The 22,571-nt window shown below is 39.5% G+C and overlaps 1 protein-coding gene across 7 annotated transcripts in view; it reads left to right on the top strand.

Annotated features, from left to right (window-relative positions):
* The window catches only part of pald1a (phosphatase domain containing paladin 1a), a 59,284-nt gene that overhangs the window by 33,034 nt on the left and 3,679 nt on the right, over nt 1-22,571 (top strand). For all 7 annotated transcript variants that reach the window (XM_031749098.2, XM_039616513.1, XM_039616512.1 and 4 more), the window contains exon 19: nt 12,466-12,621. In XM_031749098.2, coding sequence (XP_031604958.1) covers nt 12,466-12,621 — 156 coding nt within the window. The remainder of the gene's footprint in view (nt 1-12,465; nt 12,622-22,571) is intronic.

Raw genomic sequence — 22,571 nt, forward strand, 5'->3', positions numbered from 1 at the left:
ACACTAGTCAGGTAGTGTTAACCAGTGTTGTGGGAACTGTGTGATATGTGGAAGCAGACAGCTCACCCTGGTATTTACATGAACCAGCACAGCTTCTGTTTTTTTGTCAGTCCGGCTAACAAAAACATACGGTCGACAGAAAGCTGCAAACAGCTGCTGGGATCGCCCATAAGGGAGTTATTTCATTCTGTTACTTACCTACTGTAGCATTAAAAACGGATGAGCTAATTAGCTTCATTGGCATACCTTATAAACACATCTTGCTATCACGGCTAAGCTTTTAACATAGTCTTTCTCTTACAAATAAAAAACTGCTCAAGCAATAAATTGCCTTGTTGCTCAGTTAAATGCACTCTACAGTTTTACTGCGACAGGTTTGTTTAATCGCATAAGATCAATATTCCATGGGGGCTAGCCTGTTGTAGTAAATGTGAGATAGATATGGCTCTGTACTCAACATTCATGCTTTAGTTTGCTAACTTTACTGTATAATAAAGGTGGTGTTATTGTTATTTATTTTTTCTTTCTTATCTTGCAACCTCGACCAAACACTGCAGTTATCTTGTGTGTGCTCATTTCACTTGCTTTAACAGAGATTATGCTCTCATGCTCTGCCTGAATTTACATGATGAACAGTAACGATTATTACTGTTCAGCATGCTTTCACCCTGATTAACTGAACTGCCCTCGTCTGCCCTTTGCCCTGACTGTCCCTCCAGTCTCCCTCTTAATTGGGGACAGTGCGTCAGACCTGGGCACCGCACAGAGGGGTTACCTCCCCTCACACACTAAACCTGTCAATGCCTCAGGCCAAAAGACCAGGAATAACTGCCTCCAAAGCCATGCAAGTGTGCTTAAGCATGCTCCCAGTAGCTGTGGTCATGGTCTGTGTGAGTTCCAGCTCAGTCCCAAATCATTTCATCAGGAAAAAGTCCACCTTTCTGGCATTTACGCCATCTAGCTACTGGCACTGAACAAACTGGGAACGCAATTTCACTGCTGAAGTGACTTAAATGCCAACCATGTAGATTATGCAAGAAGTCGTTACTGGGTCGTTGCTCCAGGAATCAAACTTTGAGAATGCTCCACTGGGGACATGTTTCATACGTGAAGACAGTTGTACAATAAATGAATGCAATGTCAACAATTGCACACCTTCTCCCACAGAGCCAACACAATCTTCATAGTAACAAGCATTTTATACATGCTGGCATTTGAACTCAAATGCATTTCCTAAGGTATGGACATAAAATTTAAGGCATAGTTCACGTGATTTTTCTAGTTGAAAAGGTTTGTTTAGTGTGCTGGAAAGCTACACCCAGCTGGTCTGATCTCATAATACCTCTTTGTTCCTGTAGCAGTCGTACATAAGAGTAAGTTTAAGTAGTGCTGCTGCAGACATCCTGTGGTTGCAGTGTAATAGTCAGATTTGCTTAAAAAGGTTCCTAAGTGAGTGAATTACCTGTGTGCCAGCCATAATAATAGCCAATAAAAGTTACTCCTGTGCTTCCTTTTTTGACTTCTTTGCAATAGCATACAATGGTTCATAGTTCATTGCATTCTAACATTGTTATGTCCAATGAAAATGAACAATCAACATGAGTGGTAAATGATGCGTATCATTCAAATGTTAATTCCTGCTACTAATATTTTCAGCATTCAGGCTATTAACCCCACTGGTAAACTATAAACATTACACCGCAGTAGTAAAATTTGCTTCTAATAAGGTTGTAACCTTGCACGAAGAACAAAAAAAAAGAAGCCCGACAAATACAGATTATGAGTGATTGCATTAGTTATGTACTCATATTAGGCTTTGCAGTATTGCCAGCTTTTAGGGTTGTCAGAGAAAGCCTTAATAAAAGCAGGAGTTATCCTAGATCATCATTTCAAGAGGAAGAGAAAATATGAATAGACAGAACAAGCAACTAATAGCAACGTGGCAAACATTTCATTTCCTTTAAAAAGGTTGTGGTGGCAATATCATAATATTTACTTGGTTGTCCTCTTTCAGTTAGCCACACGAGGGAAAGTATCTAGAATTTTTTTTTTTTTTGTAGTTTGTAGTCGTCCGAGCATTGTAGTTTCAACAGTATTATTAAGGAGCTTAGTGTAAGTGCAGTCCTCATGAATTCTTTTCCATCAACGTTGAAGAATAGTGAGAAGAAAAAGACATGGGAGGTCACTTTTTGGACTGCAGTCTGTCATTCGCTTCTCTCAGGCGTGTTGAGGGGAAAATATGTGGTTGTTCCTTGTTTAACTGAAATAAGTAAGACCTTCCTGAAAAACACAGATTATGGCTTCTGATCTGTGTCCCTCTGTGCATCTTAAGGGAGCTCAGGCCCAAAGAAAGTAGCTGTTTTCACATTTTAAATAGTGATATGAGTTTTTAATCCCTCTGCAGTGTGGTTAGCAAACAACATGGTCTTTAAAGCAGCTTTGTGGATCCCTAACAAGGAGAAAAAACCCCTCAAACATCAATTACATCAAAATACATTTGCTTTCTGTTGCTGACTAACATCAATGTAGAAGGTCATTAGTGGCTAAAAGTATAAATTTAATTAAACGAACTCCAATTAGTTTGAAAATATTGAACGTCTGTTTAGCTGTAGCTCAACAACAGCATTTTAATGCCTCACTATTGGGTTTGCATGCATAAGATATTGGGTAGCTCAGTAAATGATCAGTGTGGGAGTCACCACTTGTGTTGCCAGGCATGTGCACGTACAGAATGTACCATAATGGGTGTGGTTATTGTGGGCAGATATTCCAGTCTCTGAGTAGGCCCTGCTGATGAGCCCTGTCTCCTCCTGTGGCTTCTATAATCTCTGCTCCCCAGACGAATCATGCATTTCTGCTTGCTCTATTGTCAAAAAGATTGACCTTGCTTAATCAAAAGCCTGTTTATTTTGCATTCCTTTCTTTAGTTCTCCATCATATTAGTTCTGTTTTTAAGGCGTAACTTGGGGTTAAATTCTTTTGATTGTTAACTATAACTGTTATAGGTTCGGTGTAAATGTCAAGTAAAAAAATCTGTATTGTGATACAATTAAAAATCCTCACAGATTGTCTTTGATTTTTAAAGGCTAAATGGAAAGACTGGATGCCGATATATATGTACAATATGTGGCTTGAAACTGCTTTTAACTTCTGAGTGACTGGGAAAAAAAGAAGGATTAGAATCTGTAGAAACCATTAACATAAAGGCACCTTCGTCTCCTCCTCTCTCTGGCTGCAGAATGGGTTCTTTTCTGTTTTAAAAAGGAGTTTTTCATATTATGTTGATCCAATCCTGAGACTGGAAGTCGAATGATGTATAGCTTTGAGCATTTTGCCATGGCCAAACTGGCAGAGGCTTTCTGGATGGATGCTCAGGTGTTCATAAAAAAGTGCAAGTTAAAAAAAAGGTTCTGAGGCTAAAGCAGCCTAGAGGAATATAAAAGAAATGCATTCATATACTTCTCTCATTTTTACATCTACTGGAGGATGAATAAGCTTGGTTTTGAAAAAAATATACCCACTGACCACTTTGTTAAGTACACTTTTTCAGCTGATTGCTAATGCTGAATTTTTAATCAGCCAATCACAAGGCAGTAAATCAAAGCATTTAGGCATGTACACATAGTTATGACAACCTGTTGAAGTTCAAATGCTACAGAATTAGAATTAGAATTAAGGTCGTTTAATTGATTTTTGAACATGAGATGGTTTTTTATGCTAGATAGACTTGCCTGATCTGCTGGGATTTTCCCTCAGAAACCATCTCTAAGGTTTACAGACAATAATCCCAAAATATGAGAAAACATCCAGTGAACAGCCGATCTCTGGGCAATCATGTCGTGCTGATACTTGAGGTCAGAGGAGAGTGGCCAGACTGCTTTGAGTTAATAATAAGGTAACAGTAGCTCAAATAACCAATGTTTAACAACCCAGGTCTGCAGAAGAGCATCCCTAGCAGCACAAAGTTATATGAAAGATATCATAAAAACTAAATCAACCAATAGGCTTAGAGCAGATCAAAGAGTTAAGTAGTAACAATGTTACAACTCATATATCTTATAGGACATATTAATTGTTATTCTAGTTAGATCAAGGTCTAACATACCAACCTACCTTACTCATTGTAGCCTTGTGAGCATTATAACTAACATATTAGGTGTAAAAACATGCTTTTTACTCATTCTTAATGTTTGACTATGAAACAACCTCTAAGAATTCTAGATGGTGGCATATGAGAAAAGGCAAGAGCAATAGATCTTACTGGGGATGACTTTCTAATGCAGTCTCTTTTGTGTGTATGTGTGCTTATCCACACAGACACACACGCCACATTTGTTTGTGTGTATAAACAAAGGGCCTAGTTTGGTGCAGCCCTGATTGTTAGAGGACATGGTTTGGATACCCACAACATTGTGTAAATCCTGGAAAGCTGGAGCTTTGTTGCATGTCCTCATATTCTTTCTATGTATTTCCTGGCTCTACTTCTACTATTAAAAAAAAGAACATAAGACTTCTTTGTCTTAATTTCTGTTAACATACATTTTCAGTAAGCTGTGCCAACAACTTTCAAGTTATCTTTTAAAACATTCACCTGGATGGAAAGCAGTTTTGTTAAATTGCTGTCCGCCTCTGGTTTAAAATCAGCATGTGCAGCCTGCTTGACTTTGAGATGTCTGTGCATTGAGTTGAGAAGCCGTGTGTAGGCTGCCTGTCCACTTTAGACAAGTTGGAGTTTGGCTTAGGATTTGGGTGGGAGGTGTTCTTGTAGAATCTGATGAATGGCTGTTTGTGCAAACTTGTGTGGTGAGGGCCAATATGGATTGGCCTTTTTACCCCTCCAACCCCATCAGCTGGTAATTGGCACCATATGTCAGACAGGCAGACCTCTCCATAATATGCACTTCTCAGCTTGGTCCTTACCCATATGAGTCAAGAGACAGGTCAACCTTCAGCACTGGACTCCCAAACTAGAGTCATGCTTTATTAAAAGTTAAAAATATCAGTGTACATATTTTGTTTTGCTTGTTTTCTGCTGAAAATGGTCAAAACCCACAAATATAAATGTTCCACTCGGCACAAACCAGCCTTACCATCATGACTTGTAAGCAGCTGTAACCTAGAAACAAAAGCCCCTAAAATATATTAGGTGTTTTTATTACTGTTTGTATGATATTGAATAACTTCAATGTGTGAAGTCATTTGGCTTTAACATGCTCCGCTGGTAGAATGGCCGCCAGTAAGACTAGATTAGTTGGTCTCGCTTCAAGAACTATGGATGATGAAGCATCCTAGCTACAGTCCCACAGAGGCCGATGGCTCAGTCGTTTTGGTGAGTTCAGGCCAGTAAATGGATGTTGGAAGACAACTATCAGGACGACATATCCAATAATTGCTTTTCTAATCCTCTAGTAAAAGGGAAAAATCATTTTCAAACTGCTTGATGTTTTTGTCAGGGTTAAGAGACTGCATGGCATGCTGGCTTGTGAGATGTCAGTAGTGTCAGTGCGTTTTTGCCTGAGAGATTCACGGCAAGAGATGGACAGAAATTGCTATCACCCTGAAAAACCCTGGCGGGCAAAATGTTAGTGGTTTGATAAATGAATAGCACTAGCTACACAGTAATTGACTTGCCTGTCAGCCTGTGTTTGTGTGTAGGTGTGACTGGAGGTGCACATTATGATTTTAGTCTTTAAGCAAGCACACATCCAATCATTGCTGCCTGGTGTTGTGTTTACAGTCATAAAAACATGACAAGATTTTCAGATTGACAATTTGACCCTTCGTCGGGAAGCTGGGATTGCTCAACATCTGGAACACTTTTATACCAAACCTTATGAGGCACAGTATTTCTATTTACACAAGACATAGGCACAGGTCAGGCAGCATATTTCACATGTTGGTGGCGTAATACACCTACAGCTGCAGGCTATGACGCTTATACAGGGATTATTGTGAACCTTTGTCTGAGCCTCGTCTGATGTGTTAGAATTAAAAACAGAGACAGAAAAAACGTGTCTGCTGTTGTATTAAATCACTCACAATCACATATCAGAGAAATCGAACCGATATTCTGCAGTGCACGTTTCACTTCAGACAATGCAAAAAGAAATTGCTGCATAGAGCTGAAGCTGCCTACAGCACACACCACCTTTCTAAAGTATAAAGCTAATAAGAGAGACAAAGAATAAAACGCTGAAATCACAAATGCTGTAAAACGCAGGGATTACTTTTATGAACTGCTTAATGCTCCTTTAAAATTCAACACATTGTTAAATTGATTGATATGCCACTTAAAGAAGAAATGTAAGACATCTGACTCAAAAATGTTAAGTAGGTGTGGTTACAGTGGATTTGCATCCACTTCAAATGTTTAAGAAGCAGAGTGTGCGCTGTTCAGCAGTCACATTACCTGTGAAGTTTGGAGTTGTTTTGCTAAGACTTGGTGCGTGCACAGTGGTGGAGTGGCCTCACAGTGAGAAGGTTCTTTTCTGGCGTATGCTTCCTTCTTGAGCCCAGGTTTCTTCCCACAGTTCAAAGACACACTGGTTAGGTAAATTGGTGATTCTGAATTGCTTGTAGGAGTGGATGTGAGAGTGTGAGGTTGTCTGTCTCGCTGTACTAGCCCTGTTAACCCGTTGATAGACTGCTGACCCATCCAGGGTGAATGACTTACTGAATAATGGTTTGCAGTAGATGTTTTAATAAATATTGTGGCTATGTTTGAGTCATTTTTAATGTACTGTGCCCACATCTTACCACGTGCAGCATCTCTATCCTGAATATTCCCATCTGCTTCTCTTTTGGATTTTAATTACAGGTCTTATTATTTTTTCTTGTGGTGTTGGTAATTATTATTTTACATTTTTTGTCCTCTGATTTTAAGTTTTGGGTACTACGACAGTTATTAAAAGTGTTGAGGAAATTTCCTATTATATTACACTTTTCTTTGATATCCTTAAACATCCTGCAGAGTAACAAAAATCTACAGCCCTCATTTCTTTATATTTTGCTAGAATAATAGGACCGAGGTGCAGTGATTTACTGAAATATGTGCAAACACACATGGAAATAAAGTATATAAGACAAAAACAGGAATTTGTACAATTCTAATAAGCTTGAAAGTCAAAATTACAACTAAAGAAATGGGAAGAAAAGTGTTTTTCCGACAGGCTCTCTACTAACAGCCTAAAGATAAAATTTAAAATTGATTGTTTGCCGTGTTGTCTGTTATCTGTAGACACAACACTGGTTCTTTCGTTGAGTTCGGTGCCCCTTTTATGCTTGAATGACTCATAGATCAGTGTTATGTGGTTCATAGTGTTATGCGTTTTTTTGTTGTTGTTTTTTTCAGGTATGTTCTAGTGACAGTGGATTTGGGTATGCATATAGTGTGTTTTACATGCGTACATCCATCTAACATGACATAACCCAATAAATTCTTACTAATCTGAGGTACTAGCGCTGAAAAGACCTAGATAAGGCACTTCCAGTCATGCAGTTAACTGTGTGTCTCCCTTGTGAGTGTTTGTGCAGTGATAACATTTTTTAAACACTTCTCCCACTTTCACATTGTCCTCGCTCAGAAGTCTGCTCAGCCAACCAGCATTCCTGGACTCTCTCAACAATGGTATGTGTTTGGCCAGTCTCCCTTCTCATTCAGGGCTGAGGAGCGCTCAGGACATTCATTATCGCACCTCAGCAGCTGGTTGAATTATAGCTTTAACCTCTGATAGTCCAAAAGGGCTGACCAGTCACCTCCTTTGTTCTTAAAAAACAGAGATAATGATGTAATTCTCAGTTACACCCCTTTTTTCTAATGCATCAACTCAGGAGAAATTTTTCTACTTAATGTGCAATAGCTGGAGAATTTGAAGAAACCTAACTACCTTCTTCTCAACAAAGCGAGCAAGAACTAGTTATTAGTTTAAAAAAAGAAAAATGCTGAGCAAAGAGTAAAGAATTGTCCCAGAAGCTAAAAATGTTATATATGCAAATCTAAAACCTTCAAGACTGACTTGTTTCCACAAAAAAAGCTCTCTTTCTTTACCACAACCTTTCCAACATTGTCTTCTGATGGAATTTCTGATCGTGCTCAAGAGGCCGTTGAACCGCACACATGGCTCTGCTGATGCAGACAGACAGATGGCAGCCAGCAAATTAGAGCTCAGGAGATTGTTGAGGTGTGAATTATGTAATCCTTGCAACCTGAGCTTGTGTGTGTTTGCGTGTGTGAGTGAGTGAGATAGAGGGAGAGGGAGAGAGAAGTCAGTTGCAGTTGTAGGTGCCAGGCTTTGGCATTGTAGTTTTTAGGCTAAGAAAGGAAATGCTGAAAGCCCCATGGGGGTGCAGGGTGCACAGGGTAATCAGGTTCACATGCGTTCACCTGCCCTCTGGCTGTAGTCAGTGTCAACTTAGGAATATTGAACAAAAATGAGGTGTGCATATTCTTCATCTTTCTTCCCCTTCCTTCGGGGGAGTTGATAAACAGACAGCACATCCATTGTTTGCCTAGGTCTGGTTTCTCCACCACTCTGCTGCAGATGCTTGGAAAACCGGGATCCAACCACAGCTGTTTGGGAATGGACAGGAAACCCCTTTCACCCCCCTTTCTGTCTGCTGCGTCATTCAGCTCTGGAATGATTGCATTATGGTGTGCTGTGCACATTTCAAATTACCCAAAGTTTTAGCCCACCTACTCATATTCTCTGTACAGCTCCCTAAATGCCTTTGCTGCACACCGGGAGCAGATAACCTTTTAATTCAGCTTCATTCATCAAAAACAAAGACCACTGCGAAAAAGCATCATTAAACCATACTGCACTTCTCCAAGCACTTACTTTCTCTTAACCCCCACTGACATGGTATTCAATCCAGTATGTGCCTGGATGGCAGACCTTGTCACTTTGTTTCCTGGCAGTGCTAAAGGCTTCTAAGTAATCAGAAGGAAGAAACCAAAAGGGAAAGCACCTTAACACTGTCTCGGCACACTTATGAAAGCCTGTCAGCATTCACCTTGGTGTTGTTCACAGCCTATAATTGAAAAAACAACTCAATTACTAACCTTACTTTGAAAGAGATGGCATGTAATAGCTCAAAATCTGCTACGGAGGTCTGCCTTTGTTTGGTGTCTTTGTTTTATGTCTTTAACTCCAATATTTTGTATTTTAATTTGTTCAATAATTACTGCAGGGTTTTTAGAGGATTAGTCAGAAACATAATAAACCAAATACATTTTTTCAAAAGAAGAATTTGATTAATACATTCAGTTTTTTACATTTTATGTCCAACGTTTGCTTGGCGTCCCCTCCTCGAGACAGTGAATTGGGTTTGTGAAAATACTGTTTTCTTGTCTCTTGAATAACAACAGGGGGGTTACTGGAGCATCATATACTTTAGATGATTGCTAAGTACTCTAGTGTACAGACCATATGTTTTGTCTATGAAAGTAATTATCACAAGAATAGCCATGTAACTATTGTAGTTATTTAAAAAGAGTGGAGGTGAAGAGTTGGCTAAAGCACGGGTAAACAGCTATTGTGAAATTAGGTTGTACCTGTTGATAATTGCATGTTTTGAGCAGTTTCGCCTGATGACTTACCAACTGCCAACTGATAAAGGGTTTCTTCAGCAGATAAAAGGGGAGAAAAATGGAAAAAACATCACTGGGTATTGTATCTGTTGAGAAAGTATATCACACACAGCATGAAGCTGTCTAGGCACAAGTAATTTATGTGTCACCCAAATTGTTTAATTGCAAAGTATTTGAAGACTATGCCATTAAAATCTTACTGGCAAACAACCAGAAGCAAACAGAGAGTAGATATTTTAATTTAACACACAGTCCTGTGAAAAACTAAGAACACTCTTGCTGCTTCCATAGGAATTAAGACAGTAAGTAAGTAGCAGCCAGGTGCTTGCTAATCAAATGCTTTTGATTAACTGATCATCAGCGTGAGCACCTCTATAAAAGCAGAAGTTTTGGGCTTGTTTTCAAGGGTTGCCAGGAGGAACCCGAACATGGCAGCACTTCTTCGGTTTGTATTGGAACAAACCACTAGATTTCTGCAAAAATGTCCTTTGAACAGATGAGACCAAAGTGGAGGTGTTTAGCTCAGCACCATGTTTGATGAAAACCAAACACAGCATATCAGCACAATTAGCTCATACCAACTGTCAAGCGTAGTGATGGAGGGTTGATTTTGGGCTTGTTTTGCAGCCACAAGATTCGGGCATCTTGCAGTCATTGAGTACTCTTCTGTATACCAAAATATTCTTGAGTCAACTGTGAGGCCATTTGTCCGATGGGAACTTGGATGTAACTGAGTCATACAACAGGACAGTGCTCCCAAGCACAGCAGCAAGTCTCTAGAAGAATGGCTGAAGAAAAACAACCCCCTCCACAAGTAATAGTGCAAACACTAGTTAGTTAATCTGTACTGTGTACATTTGTATCCCAGTGGAGTATTTTATACTGCAGGATAGGGTTAAAAGTGGATTGATCAACACGGACTATTATAATTTTTAACAGCTTGCTCTTTGTTTACCAAGCATCTACAGTCAACCCGCGGTATTCACAGGGGTTAGGAACCACAACCACCGCAGATAGCTGAAATCCGCGGATACTTGAGACCCCCTCTAAAAACACTTAGAAATGCCTATTCTAACAGTTCAAACACAAATGTATCTTAAACTATCATTCTAAACACTTAAATATAATTTCAAAGTCATCTTACAACATTACCCTTAAAAATATACAGCTTACAGCTATGCACGAACACTCCTATAATGGTGGAAGCTAACTTGAAAACCTTTAGGAGTTGACTGTGGTCCTGCTTCTTCTTCTTTGGCAGAATTGTCAAAGCCTTAGAAATCTGCTTCCTGTACATCGCTGTTGAAAGCTGCTGGTATAATTTTAGGCAAAATTATATATAGGCAAATAGGCAAATTTTCCGTGAATAATTTGCAGTTGCGTTCCACAGAAAAAATCGAATAGGCGAATCCGCAAATACCTAACCATGAATAGGCGGGCCTTGAACGTATATGACATGTTATTTGTCAACACTTCACCAAAGTTGTACTTCTTGGACTAGACTTACTTTAACTAAAGGCTTAAAATGTACTTATTTAATTTTAGAAGTTAAAAATTACCCTTTGGAATACTGATATGAACCCCTTATCCATTATGATAATCTGCTTTTGCTTTGCCTTCATATTAATGTCACCCTTAATCTGCACTCACTTACCTCTATTACATTTTGTGCATGTATTTTTCTCACAAATCCTTCATTTGAGATTTGATAATTGTGGGAGTGAGGAAAGACCACTCTTCCCTGTGATCCGCAGGCTGAAACCTGACATTTAATTCCATTTGTGATTAAATTAGGGAAGCTGAACACTGTGATATGACAGCTTGCCACTTTTCGGAACAAATTATATGAAACCCACAAAGAATCGAAGATATTAAATGTCTGGCTTTTAAAACCTTTGGACGGTTTTCTAGCAAAATGTCTCTGCTATTTTAGGCATGACACTAATTGAGACCTATTTTACTTTTAAAATGTAAAACTGCAAAAGTTCGAGTTGGACTAAATTACTGTGTAGTGATGTTGTGCCTGTTGCAACAAGATTAGAAAACTGTTGATAACTAATCTTCACAAATGTTATGCTGCTTTCGATGCAGTTTAGAGGTTATACACTCTATCAGTCAAACTGATAACTTAAAGGAGTCTGTGACTAAACAATGTTGTGTTGATGGCATGCAGAACTGAAGTTTGTGTGAGCAGTCAGTGAGATGGGGAGCAGGGATGATAATGAAGCTGAAAAAGTTATGCAAGAAATCACTCTGCTGTTCTTATCATGTTTTCTGTCATTGTCTTCTGTAGTTCGGTAAAATTTTGTAAATATTTCCATTAAAGTTGTTCCTTCAGTGAATGCACCCAGATTGTAAAATCAGAAACTTTTTAATGATTTGAACACTGTGCCTCCATCAAGGCAGGTTTGATGGCAAGAATGCTCAATATTATGCAAAAAGACGCATGCAGGAGGCTGCTGGAGACATAGAACTAGCTACAGTACACACACACACACACACACACACACACACACACACACACACACACACACACACACACACACACACACACACAGAAAGAGTCTATATGCCTGCATAGCTTTTGATACTACACAGAGTACCAATCTAAAATGGTAAATGGTAAATGGTCTGTATTTATATAGCGCTTTTACTAGTCCCTAAGGACTCCAAAGCGCTTTACATATCCAGTCATTCACCCATTCACACACACACTCACACACTGGTGATGGCAAGCTACGTTGTAGCCACAGCCACAACGTAGCCATCCAAAAATGGATGCTGTTTACAACAGTTTCTTCCACATTGGAAAAATGTCATGTCCTTTGCTCACTTACCCTAATATGCTTTTGTTTACTCTTTTTTTTTCCCTTTAGATCAAAAGTGGTAAGACAGAGAAGGAGTGTCAGCAGCTACTCCTGAAAAGCCTGCAGTACCTGGAGCGCTACATTTACCTCATCCTCTTCAACACATACCTGCATCTAGAGAAGAAGGACTCGTGGCAGCGCTCTTTCACACTTTGGATGGAACAGGTACAAGATTTCTGCCCTGCTTTTACCATCTCCTCATTTATACATAAGCATTTTATATACATGAGATTGGATTCATTTTAGGTCCATCAATGGTTTAAAAACACAGATTAAAAAGTTTGGTGAGTGAGATGCAAGGAAAAAAAAGATTTGTTTGTTTCATAGTTTCCTTCATTCAACTATCAACTGCATTTAAAAACAGAATATCAGAAGCATTAGTCTGTGAATGCTGGATCTGCTAATGCTAATGTCCCACTAAGAAAAACAGTGGTTAGAGCACGATTAATATTATTCTGACAGAGAACCAGTGACTTTTCGATCTCGTCATTTTTGACATCATTGCTTTGAAGACAGGGATCAGGTCTGTGACCACTTACAGTCAGTCAGTTGTTGTCTTCACAGCAAATTCTGTGCGTCAAGATGGGGATAAAACCATAGCAGACTGATAGCAATAAGTCTGCTATCAGTCTGCGATCAGTTTGAGATTGAATGGGGTCAAGTTAGAAATTTCACCTATTATCTGTTTGTGATAATACAGGTGCAAACTGACTCAGATTGACTGCATTTTGTTGGCAATATGTCTGCGTTTATAAATAAATGGCAGTTATTTGCAAGACTTCTCCAATCTTTGTGAGCGTAATTGCAGTCGGACTGCAATTTTTTTGAGAGAGGTTGGCTCCCACCAAGTGACTTGTGAAATCGCCTCATAATTGAAAGTGGTCACTCAGAAGCTATGGATGCTGCATGCGTACCCCTCTTGGCAACCAGCTTTCCCTGCAACTACCTGAAATCAGTTTAGTATAATTGAGCCATTACTGTATTAGTCTGGGAGTGCCTTCAAACATGCAGGTTTTCAAGTCTAATATGCACCTTAGCATTGTCAGTAAATAAAGTAGTAACATGCAAATGACATTTATCATTAGCCTAAAATAGAAAAAGCAGGAAACAGGAAATCAGTAACAGACGTTTTTTTCAGCATGCTCCATTTCTGCACATTGTAAACTTGTTACCACAGATTCATAATAGTTTTCCTTCAGGAATTTACAAGCTGGTTCTGATTCCTTTGAGGCCCGGTTCTTGACACACTCAACTTCATATTGTCTCAGCTCTGTGCTTTTGTTGTCACATTAATCGTTTAGCCAGCTGTGCCTCTACAGTAAAAGTCGAGAATTTATGTGCATTCCAAGCAAATGAGTAGTCTGTAAGTGTTACACAAAACACACACACACAGACACACACACAGCAATTAAAATTTATTTTGCAATATGTTTAAATCACATAACAGGAAAAGCAAAAACGGACTAAGCAATTTTACTGTGATCAGCCCACGGGTGGGGGATTTTAAATATAAAGGAACATTGTATTTAATTTATAATTTTCCTACATTCGGTTTTAATTAAAGTTGTTAGATGTCTTGTTCTTATCCCGCCTTTTCACTAAGCTCTTCAAAAACCTGCAGCCTCCTTCCACGGAGCAGGCATCATTGTCAACGTTACAATATGTTGTGTCCTCAGGCTAAATCATGAAAGTTTAATGTCTGGAATCACCGTGTCAGAATGAAGTCGCTAAAACTTAAGATCTAAAGCAATCAAACAAGCCTTGGTCATGTTTGGACACGATATGTTCGACATTGAGCTTCACGGCTATTTCCCATTCTTCTTCATGAGGAGACAGTCTGGAGGTGGGCCCTGGAATGTTTAAAAATTGCTGAATGAAAATCTCTTCCTTCTTTGTCCTTATTGGGGTGGATTAGACTCAAAGGAAAAACTGAGAATTCCAAAATAGACTGGAACAATCGTTGTGAAAACAATTGTCACAGAAATATGCGCGGTCAATCGGGGCATATTCTTCCTGTTATGAATAGCAAATATATGTGGTGCATCAGGGTGACTCTAATGGCCCAGTTATGCCATGAGAAAATAGAGGCATACACACTGGGGATATGGAGATACTGCTGCAAAGCTGGCAACAGACACATTAATACTGTTAAAATATCATATAAAAATGATGTGTCTGTATTTTGATGTATAGCTAACCCTGTTGGTAATCGTTGATATTCCAAAACTACCTTCCAAAGTACCTGTTGAGTTGGAAATATAATTAAAAAAAACAATCATTTTGTGCTATTACTTTAAATGTCCACCATATTGAGGAAAGTGCACCCTTCAGTTTATTGTATGACCCAAATAGCATTTTTCCGATTACAAAAAAAGGGAAAAAAATATGAAATCTTTCAGTTATTTTTTTAATTAAACTTTACCTTGCAGTGAGATTTAAGGCATTTTGTTTACTATTTAACAGAGTCCTGTGGAAGGTTTTCTTTAAATTCATTCTGAAAGGGCATCCACACATGTAGCAGTGTAGTGTGCAGCTACTGCAGGTTCCTACTGTGGATAAATGGGGAGGGTTGCATCAGGAAAGACATCCCATCTAAATTCTTTGCCAAATCAAGCACGTGGATCACCAGGTGAAGGAGGACACACTGAAGGTTGGTGTCACAAAAGTGAATGCTAGGGATAGCATAACTTGATCTGCTGTGGCGACCCCAAAGGGGACCAGCTGACAGAAGAAGATCTTTTTTAAGGATTTTTCTGTGAAGAGTTTGCATGTTTCACCTTGGCTTGTGTGGGTTCTCTTTGGGCACTAGGGCTTCCTCCGCACTCTGAAGACACGCACAAAATTGGCCAGCTGTATGAATTGTGATGTTGATTTGTCATCTGTATCTCTGTGTTGGCTCTACGATAGACCAGTGACCTGTCCAGGGTTTACCCCACCTTGCTGTACATGACAGCGGTTATAGGCTCCAGCCCTCCTGCAACCCTCAACTGGATAAGCACTCAGAAAAATGAATGGATTGTATTTTTATTGTCTTTTAACACCCCACTGACTTACAGTGGCAGCTGGTCCACAGAGGCTGTGAAGTCAAAAATAGTTAGGATGAGTTCCATGCAGATAATAAATGTTCTTATAAATTACTTTCAGATTAATAAAAGGATAACCCAGCGTCATCAGGATTTCTATTAAATTGACTTTTTGTCATAGTTTATAACGTGGTTCAGTTTGTTAAAACACAACCTCAAAACCTAAGTGATAAGATAGCTGTGGGCCTGTCTGAGCAGAAAAACAAAAATGACTGAGCACATCTATTTAGATGAGCCAGTACAGTAAACTGTCACCTCTATGGGCAGTGGCAAGGTCTAGAGGGAAACAAGATAGGTATATCACAGCCATTTTTCAACTACACCTCTGCCATCAAATGAGCCATAGACTTTTGTTGAGGTCTGTCTGCTTTCACTAGAGCATTCAAACCCCCTTTTTGACATTCTAAAATGTAAAGCATCGTCAAGATATAAAGAGCAGATAAAATGAAATTGCGGGAGGTCAAACAGTCTGCATCAGCAATGTAAATGTAGTACAATATATGTACTCACTTGTTTTTCTTGTACATTTAAAAAGCCTACACATAATCATAGGATAGCTCCAGTATCTCCAAGATAATGTGAAAATCCTGGAGTACGTGAAATTTCATGCTGTAATGATTGATTTGTGTTGTGGAAAATAGTCATTTTTCAAAAAGACAGAAACTCTTTTTTGTACTGGGAACAGGGGGAAATATAAATTAAGGCCTGATATTTGTCTTCACATATTAACGTTAATTATGAAGTTCCACAGGGTTCTGTGCTAGGACCAATTCTATTTATGTTATACACGCTTCATTAGGCACTTTTATTAGAAGGCATAGCATACATTTTAATTGCATAGCATACATCATTCATGCCGATGATACCCAACTTTATCCAGCCGTGGAGTCATGTAACACACCAATTAGTTTAACTGCAGGATGGTCTTAAAGACATAAAGACCTAGATGATCTCTAATTTCTTGCCTCTAAATTAGGTTAAAACTGGGGTTACTGTACCCAGCCCAAAAAAACTTAGAAACATGGCATCTTACTGGATATTTACTCTGGATGGCATTGCCTTGGCCTCCAGTGACACTGTGAGGAATCTTGGAGTTGTTTTTTAACAGGATATGTCCTTCAATCTACAAATTAAATAGGTATTTTCCTTTTTGATGAAACTTATAGTTAGGGCTGGATCAGGTGACCCACCTCACTCATCTCTTTTTACCTCTGTTTATACATCACTCTGCCTTTAATCATTAGTTATTATTAATCTTCCACAGTGTGTCTTTTATCCTGTCTTCCTCCTCATCGTCAACTGGTAGCAGCAGATGGCTGCCCCTCCCTGAGCCTGGTTCTACCAGAGGTTTCTTCCTGTTAAAAGGAAGTTTTACCTTCACACTGTGACCAAGTGGTTGCTCGGCAGGGGTCGTCTGATTGTTGGAGTTTTCCTCTGTATTATTGTAAGATCTTTACCTTACCAAATAAAGCACCTTGATGTGACTGCTGTTGTGATTTGGTGCTATATAAATCAAATTGAACTTAATTGTCACTGATATGAATAAAGGACACTTTTTCAGTTTTTAGTATTAAATCCATTTTAGGTGTATTTTAACAGAAAGTGAGATTCTGTGATCACAAGTGAAAAACTACAGACTTGTGGCACGTTATTGATAATTAGCTGATAATTTGTTTGTTGCTAACTCACATCAGTGCTACATACATTCAAATAGTTCAAATTATCACATTTCCATCAGAGGGCAGAGTTCACACTGAAACTCGTCTTAAAGAAAGTTCTCTTTGCTGCTGATTTATTTACTTCACATAAATCTAATTTCCCTGATGACCAGACCTGACAGCATAATAAATGTGACAGTTCCTTTGCTTCATGTTAACAAATGAGGCCAAACGGTGGATGATTTCTCTGCACTTTCAGCACTGACATACTCAGTAACTTTTTTGTATTGTTTTTCTTAGCCCCTGTCATTCTCCTACTTACATTTTATATGTATATTTACAGAAGCTGAGAGAAAGTATTATAATATGCAGATGTGGGATAACATTTGATAGTGATCCTCTAGTCATACAGAAATTGGACGGGAACATTATAAGTACAAAGAGTTTAGTATATATTGTCTGAGCTTAGTCAAAAGAAAGTTCGTCATCTTGTCGCAGTTCGAAAGTTCGTCATCTTTTGAGTGACAGATGTTATCTGGGAAGTGCAAGTATATAATTAAAATGACTGAAGTCACTCCTTGCAGGCATGTCCCTTCATCACCCCGTACATACAAAAGGTAGATATTGATTTGAACCTGTCAGACTCGGGCCTGAGCAGCATTTGGCATTAAGGTGGGAATTAGATGTCATCTTAAAGAGATCTTGAAGGACTTGAAGGCTTGAAGATATTGCAGTGATGTCAGCTACAGCTGTGACAGTAGTGACAAAGGCATTCAAACATCAGAATATCTCAGTTTTTTCCTTTATCCTCTTTTTAAAGAATTATCCCAAAAAATCAGTATTTCTGTCACCACCATCAGTATTGTGATGTATTTACTAGCCTACTTGGAGCACAATCTGGCAGTAGCCCAGCCAATCGGCCCCAACCAACCTCGGGGCACAATCGTTAGCCTATCACCAGTGACCGTGGCAGGACCGTTAATGACAAACTGCAGTGCCACAGGCAGCAGTCGGGGGGTCATCACTATCGCTGGTCACGCTTTTGAAGCCATGGTTACACAACCTGTCAGCTCAGAGTGGTACATTCTGTCCTGCATCCTACATTGGCTGTATGTACGTGGGTATGTGTGTGGACTAATTTGGTCTCTACAGCCACTAAAAGCAAGAGCACAGTGTTCCCAGTCATGCAGGGTAGCATCCTTTGCCTTTTATGTATTTCATATATTTTGCCCTTTTGCTTTTGTCATAACTATATGTTCTGAAGATGAGGATGCTTTCACAATATAATATTACAACTACCCACTATTTCCACAGTTACACTTGTAGACAGTTTTTCAAGGTACTTGGCAGAGAATTTATTCTGAGAGTTTTCTGTGACTTCATGTTAACCCATACCGGCTCGATGATATTGAGATATAGGCATGACATTTGGTGCAGGACTCCATGTTCTTCTTCTAGCTAAAGATAGTTCTTTGTGACTCTCTGTCTCAGGATTTTTAGGTTTATTGTGATGCTGCTAAAGAAATTTGAGAGCAATCTGATGCCTCCGTGACATTTATGCATTGTGTGATGGATAAAAAATATAAACATGCATATTTGTCAAAGTTTTTAAATAGATGTTGCTCACTGGAGAAGAGCCAGAGGTTAAACTGGCACATTGGGACAAATACTGTACTTCATTGGTCAATGGCCATGGCAGCGTATTGAGATGAGAGTAAAAACTTCAGATTAGATTTTGAAATTGAAATCTATGTTTGCTCATCAAAAGTGCGGGCCTTTACACAATAGCTCGACTTGTGTACAGTGCATACCACAGATGCCTGCAGAAGTAGTACCCAATCAGTCACTCCAGCTGTTTTGATGTGTGGCACAGAGGCCTCCCTGTCCCCCCCCCTGCACCGGGCTGGTATGTGCAGCCTTTGAGATAGCCGACTGTGGGAACGACCAGTGCCTCCTCGCTGCCCTGCCCCCCATTGCTCCACAGCACCGTTTGTGATCTCTTCAATGAAACATGAAAGATATCTCACCAGCAGCTCTGCTTGCTGTCACCCAGGAAGCTTGTCGCCACACGCCAACAACTTCAAGGCCACTTCACAAACAGAGAGCACCAGAGGGAGCACGATGCTACAGTTTAGCCTCAAAGAACAAATCTGATTTAAATTGTTTGACTTTGAGTTTTTTTGTTTTTGTACAGTGTGGAGGGGAACTTAATTACTTTTCTTTTTAACATTTATGTTGAGAAATTAGTTTTGTTACAGTAATGTCCCAGGAATCCATGAGAAGTAAGTTGTTCATTTTATTTATAGTTATAAAAGTCAATAAAAATAAGAAGAGTTACTGTAATCCTCAAAATGATTTTTGTGTGGTAGCAAGTTGTCAGGGTATCACAGCTTGTTTTCAAGCACTTTTGTGTCCAGGTGTACAGAAACTGAAAAGGATGTGATGAAAAGAAAACTGTCACAGTGTCAGCGTGCAATGTTTTCTGAGATTGAAGAAGATAAATATTATATCTGGAATTACTTATTGCAGAATCACGGGATCGCTATTGTTTCACACTTGCATCTATTTCTTTAATTCCTATGACACAGACACTGTTATGTGACCTCGGCTTTCAGTGGCCTCCAGCCCTCTGCATTGCTTAATGTTGGTGGTGTGGGGAGGGAATGTTGTGAGCGGTGTACAAGGAAGCATAAGTGCAGCAACACAGCCTTGACTTCCCCTTTCCCTTGTTCTCCAGTGGTCCCACATCAAGAGCTTCATTCATTTAATCTGCTGTCCTTCAGCATAATTAACAAGATGCTAAATTCGATTTCAGGGCATCGCTACTTCATTTTTCTTTTATCTTGGCGCACTAGATGCTACGTTGACTTGTCATCCTGTCTTTGGGTACAAAGTTACTGGACATTACAAACTGTTTGTATTATTTGTATATTGTAATATTAATGAGACTGACTGTTTTTTGGAGATGGTAAACTAAGTGTCTCTACACTTGCTTAACTCCTTAGCCAAAAAACATAATTTCTTCAGGGTCTGCCCTGCAGTCGTCTCCTGGTTGGATTTGCTTAACACCCTTAACACACGGAGGCATGTAATGCATTACCACAACACTTTAACGCCTTTTTTTTTGCACTACCCATACTCTGACCTCAATCCCAAGTCAACAAGCTCCTTACCCTATCTGAAAGGATGAGCACACCCTTCAAGGAAACTCACTTTTTCCACTTCTACCCTGACTTACTCTTTCAGTCCCTACCCACATCTTGTGGCTATAGATGATGATAGGAATGTGGTTATGTATTAACCTCTTCAGATTAGAATGTCAGTTTTAAAAGTACCGAGTGTGTCAGAACTGGACTTTGTTAGAGCGGTGTTTAGCACTATTTCCTCACAGCAAGAGGGCCCTGGGCTCAAGTATAGTCTGGGGTCTTTTTGGGTTTAGGTTCCATGTCTGTGTTCCACTTGTCTGAGGGTTCTTTCCTGGTACTCTGGCTTTCTCCCAAAAACTTAACAACACACATGGCGTTTGGTTAATTGGTGATTCTAAATCTACTGTAGGTGTGAATAGTTGTCTGTCTTTATGTGTGAGTACTGTGAAAGAGCTTAAAGCCTGTCCAGGGTGTACCCCTCCTCTTGCCCCATGACAGCTGGGATAAGCCTCGCCCTCCCCCACAACCCTAAACTGGATAAGCAGAAGAAAACAGACAGATGGATTGTGCTGTGAGAGTTTTGTAAGTGGATTCCTTTTTGTTTGCCACATTGAAATCCCTTCTGCTGCAACAGCTGAACTAGTCTGACTTCAGCTGGCATCCACTGTGAAGTCACAAGCTTTACTGGATTTATCTTTTCTTTTCTTTTTTTGTAAAACAAGAGAATAATGAAGAAAACTGGATCACTACCAACAGCTTTGACTCCACAAAGACTGTATGCAGTCACTGTCATCCCCCTAATATGCTCTTTTGGGCCTCCCTAAGTTGACGTTTTGTATTTTCTGATGTCTCATACATTACTTATTTAGACAGGCAGGCTCTGGGGTGGATGAGTCAGGCTATGCATGTTAACAGCGCAAATCCAGAAATTCATGTGGGCGTCAAATCGACTGACTAATGGTTCCGCTGCACTAGGTCAGTTTCTCCTATCAAAATACTCGTGCAGCTTTTGAACTTTTAGCCGTCCACGAACTCATAGCACACAAACATTAGAGGTACATGACTGCATGAGCTAGTTATTAAAAAGCTGTATTAAGACAGGACAATAGAGGTGATCACTCATTTCCAACTTAAAGAACCAAACCAGTGCCGACTGCACAAAAGCAGAAGTTATGTGATATGTATTTAAGGTTTGAATTTTGCATTGTAAGCAAGTAGATAATCCAGACCACACTTTGTGGTGCACGTGTTTATTTCTGCACAAAGCTGGCCGGCTAAGCTGTAATCACTGTTAGTGAAAGGGATATCTTGATAGTATTATTCCTCTTCATTGTTCCCATATGTCTTCTTCAGCATTTACCTGACAGCCTACTTTTAAAAGGGTTTCCAGCAGCACGTACGTACAGGATTCCCTCGTAGCCCCGAGAATATGACCACAGTTATATTGCTCATTTTTGTTTAGTATGCAAATTTGCTCCCTCAAAAGCTGTCCTTATTTACCCCGATGTTCAAAGATTTTCTCTCTCTCCACTCCAAAATTTGCAGCTTCCTTGACTGCCTCAGGAGAAAAAGGGAGAGGTTAAATTGGCAATGCATTTTAGGCCACGTTACTTCCACTGAGTCATTCCCTGGATGTCTGTTAGGGTTATATAGACCAGATTTAGGTTCAGCTGAGTACTGTATCGATTTCAATCTGAGGCCGCATAATGGAAGAGATGACTCTGAATGCTTTTGTGCATTTCAAGGAATCCAGCACAATTTTGCTTTCTTACTATATAGGTTTTTTACATGTGGGAATTGAACTTCACAGTCTAGTGCATTGCACTGAGGCTTCTCCTTCAAAGTAAAGTGGGCAAGCTGGTGCACTCGTCATAGGGCATTTAAAAGTTTTTGCAGGGAAGTCGGCTTTGACTGGGTTTTGTTTTTATTTGTTTATGTTGCTTGCCTTTATGGCCAGATGTTTCTGGTTGTCCATGGTGTTTCCCATCAGTCGTAGCAGACTGTGAGTCAGTATGACCTACTGCTTAACACCAAACTCTCAGGAGGCAGATATGTTCTCATTCATTCAGGAAAGATTCAGACAAAGACTGCTGAGCATATATTCTTCCCGTGGTGATGTTCCAAGGCTGTTCCATTACAGCAGGGATTTGGGTACTTATAAGTGAGGTAATTGGTGTAAATTAAGTAAAGCATTGCACTCAATTAGGCTCACATAAATATTGGACTGC

This window comes from Oreochromis aureus, linkage group 8 (assembly GCF_013358895.1).
Source record: "Oreochromis aureus strain Israel breed Guangdong linkage group 8, ZZ_aureus, whole genome shotgun sequence".
Lineage (NCBI taxonomy): Eukaryota > Metazoa > Chordata > Actinopteri > Cichliformes > Cichlidae > Oreochromis > Oreochromis aureus.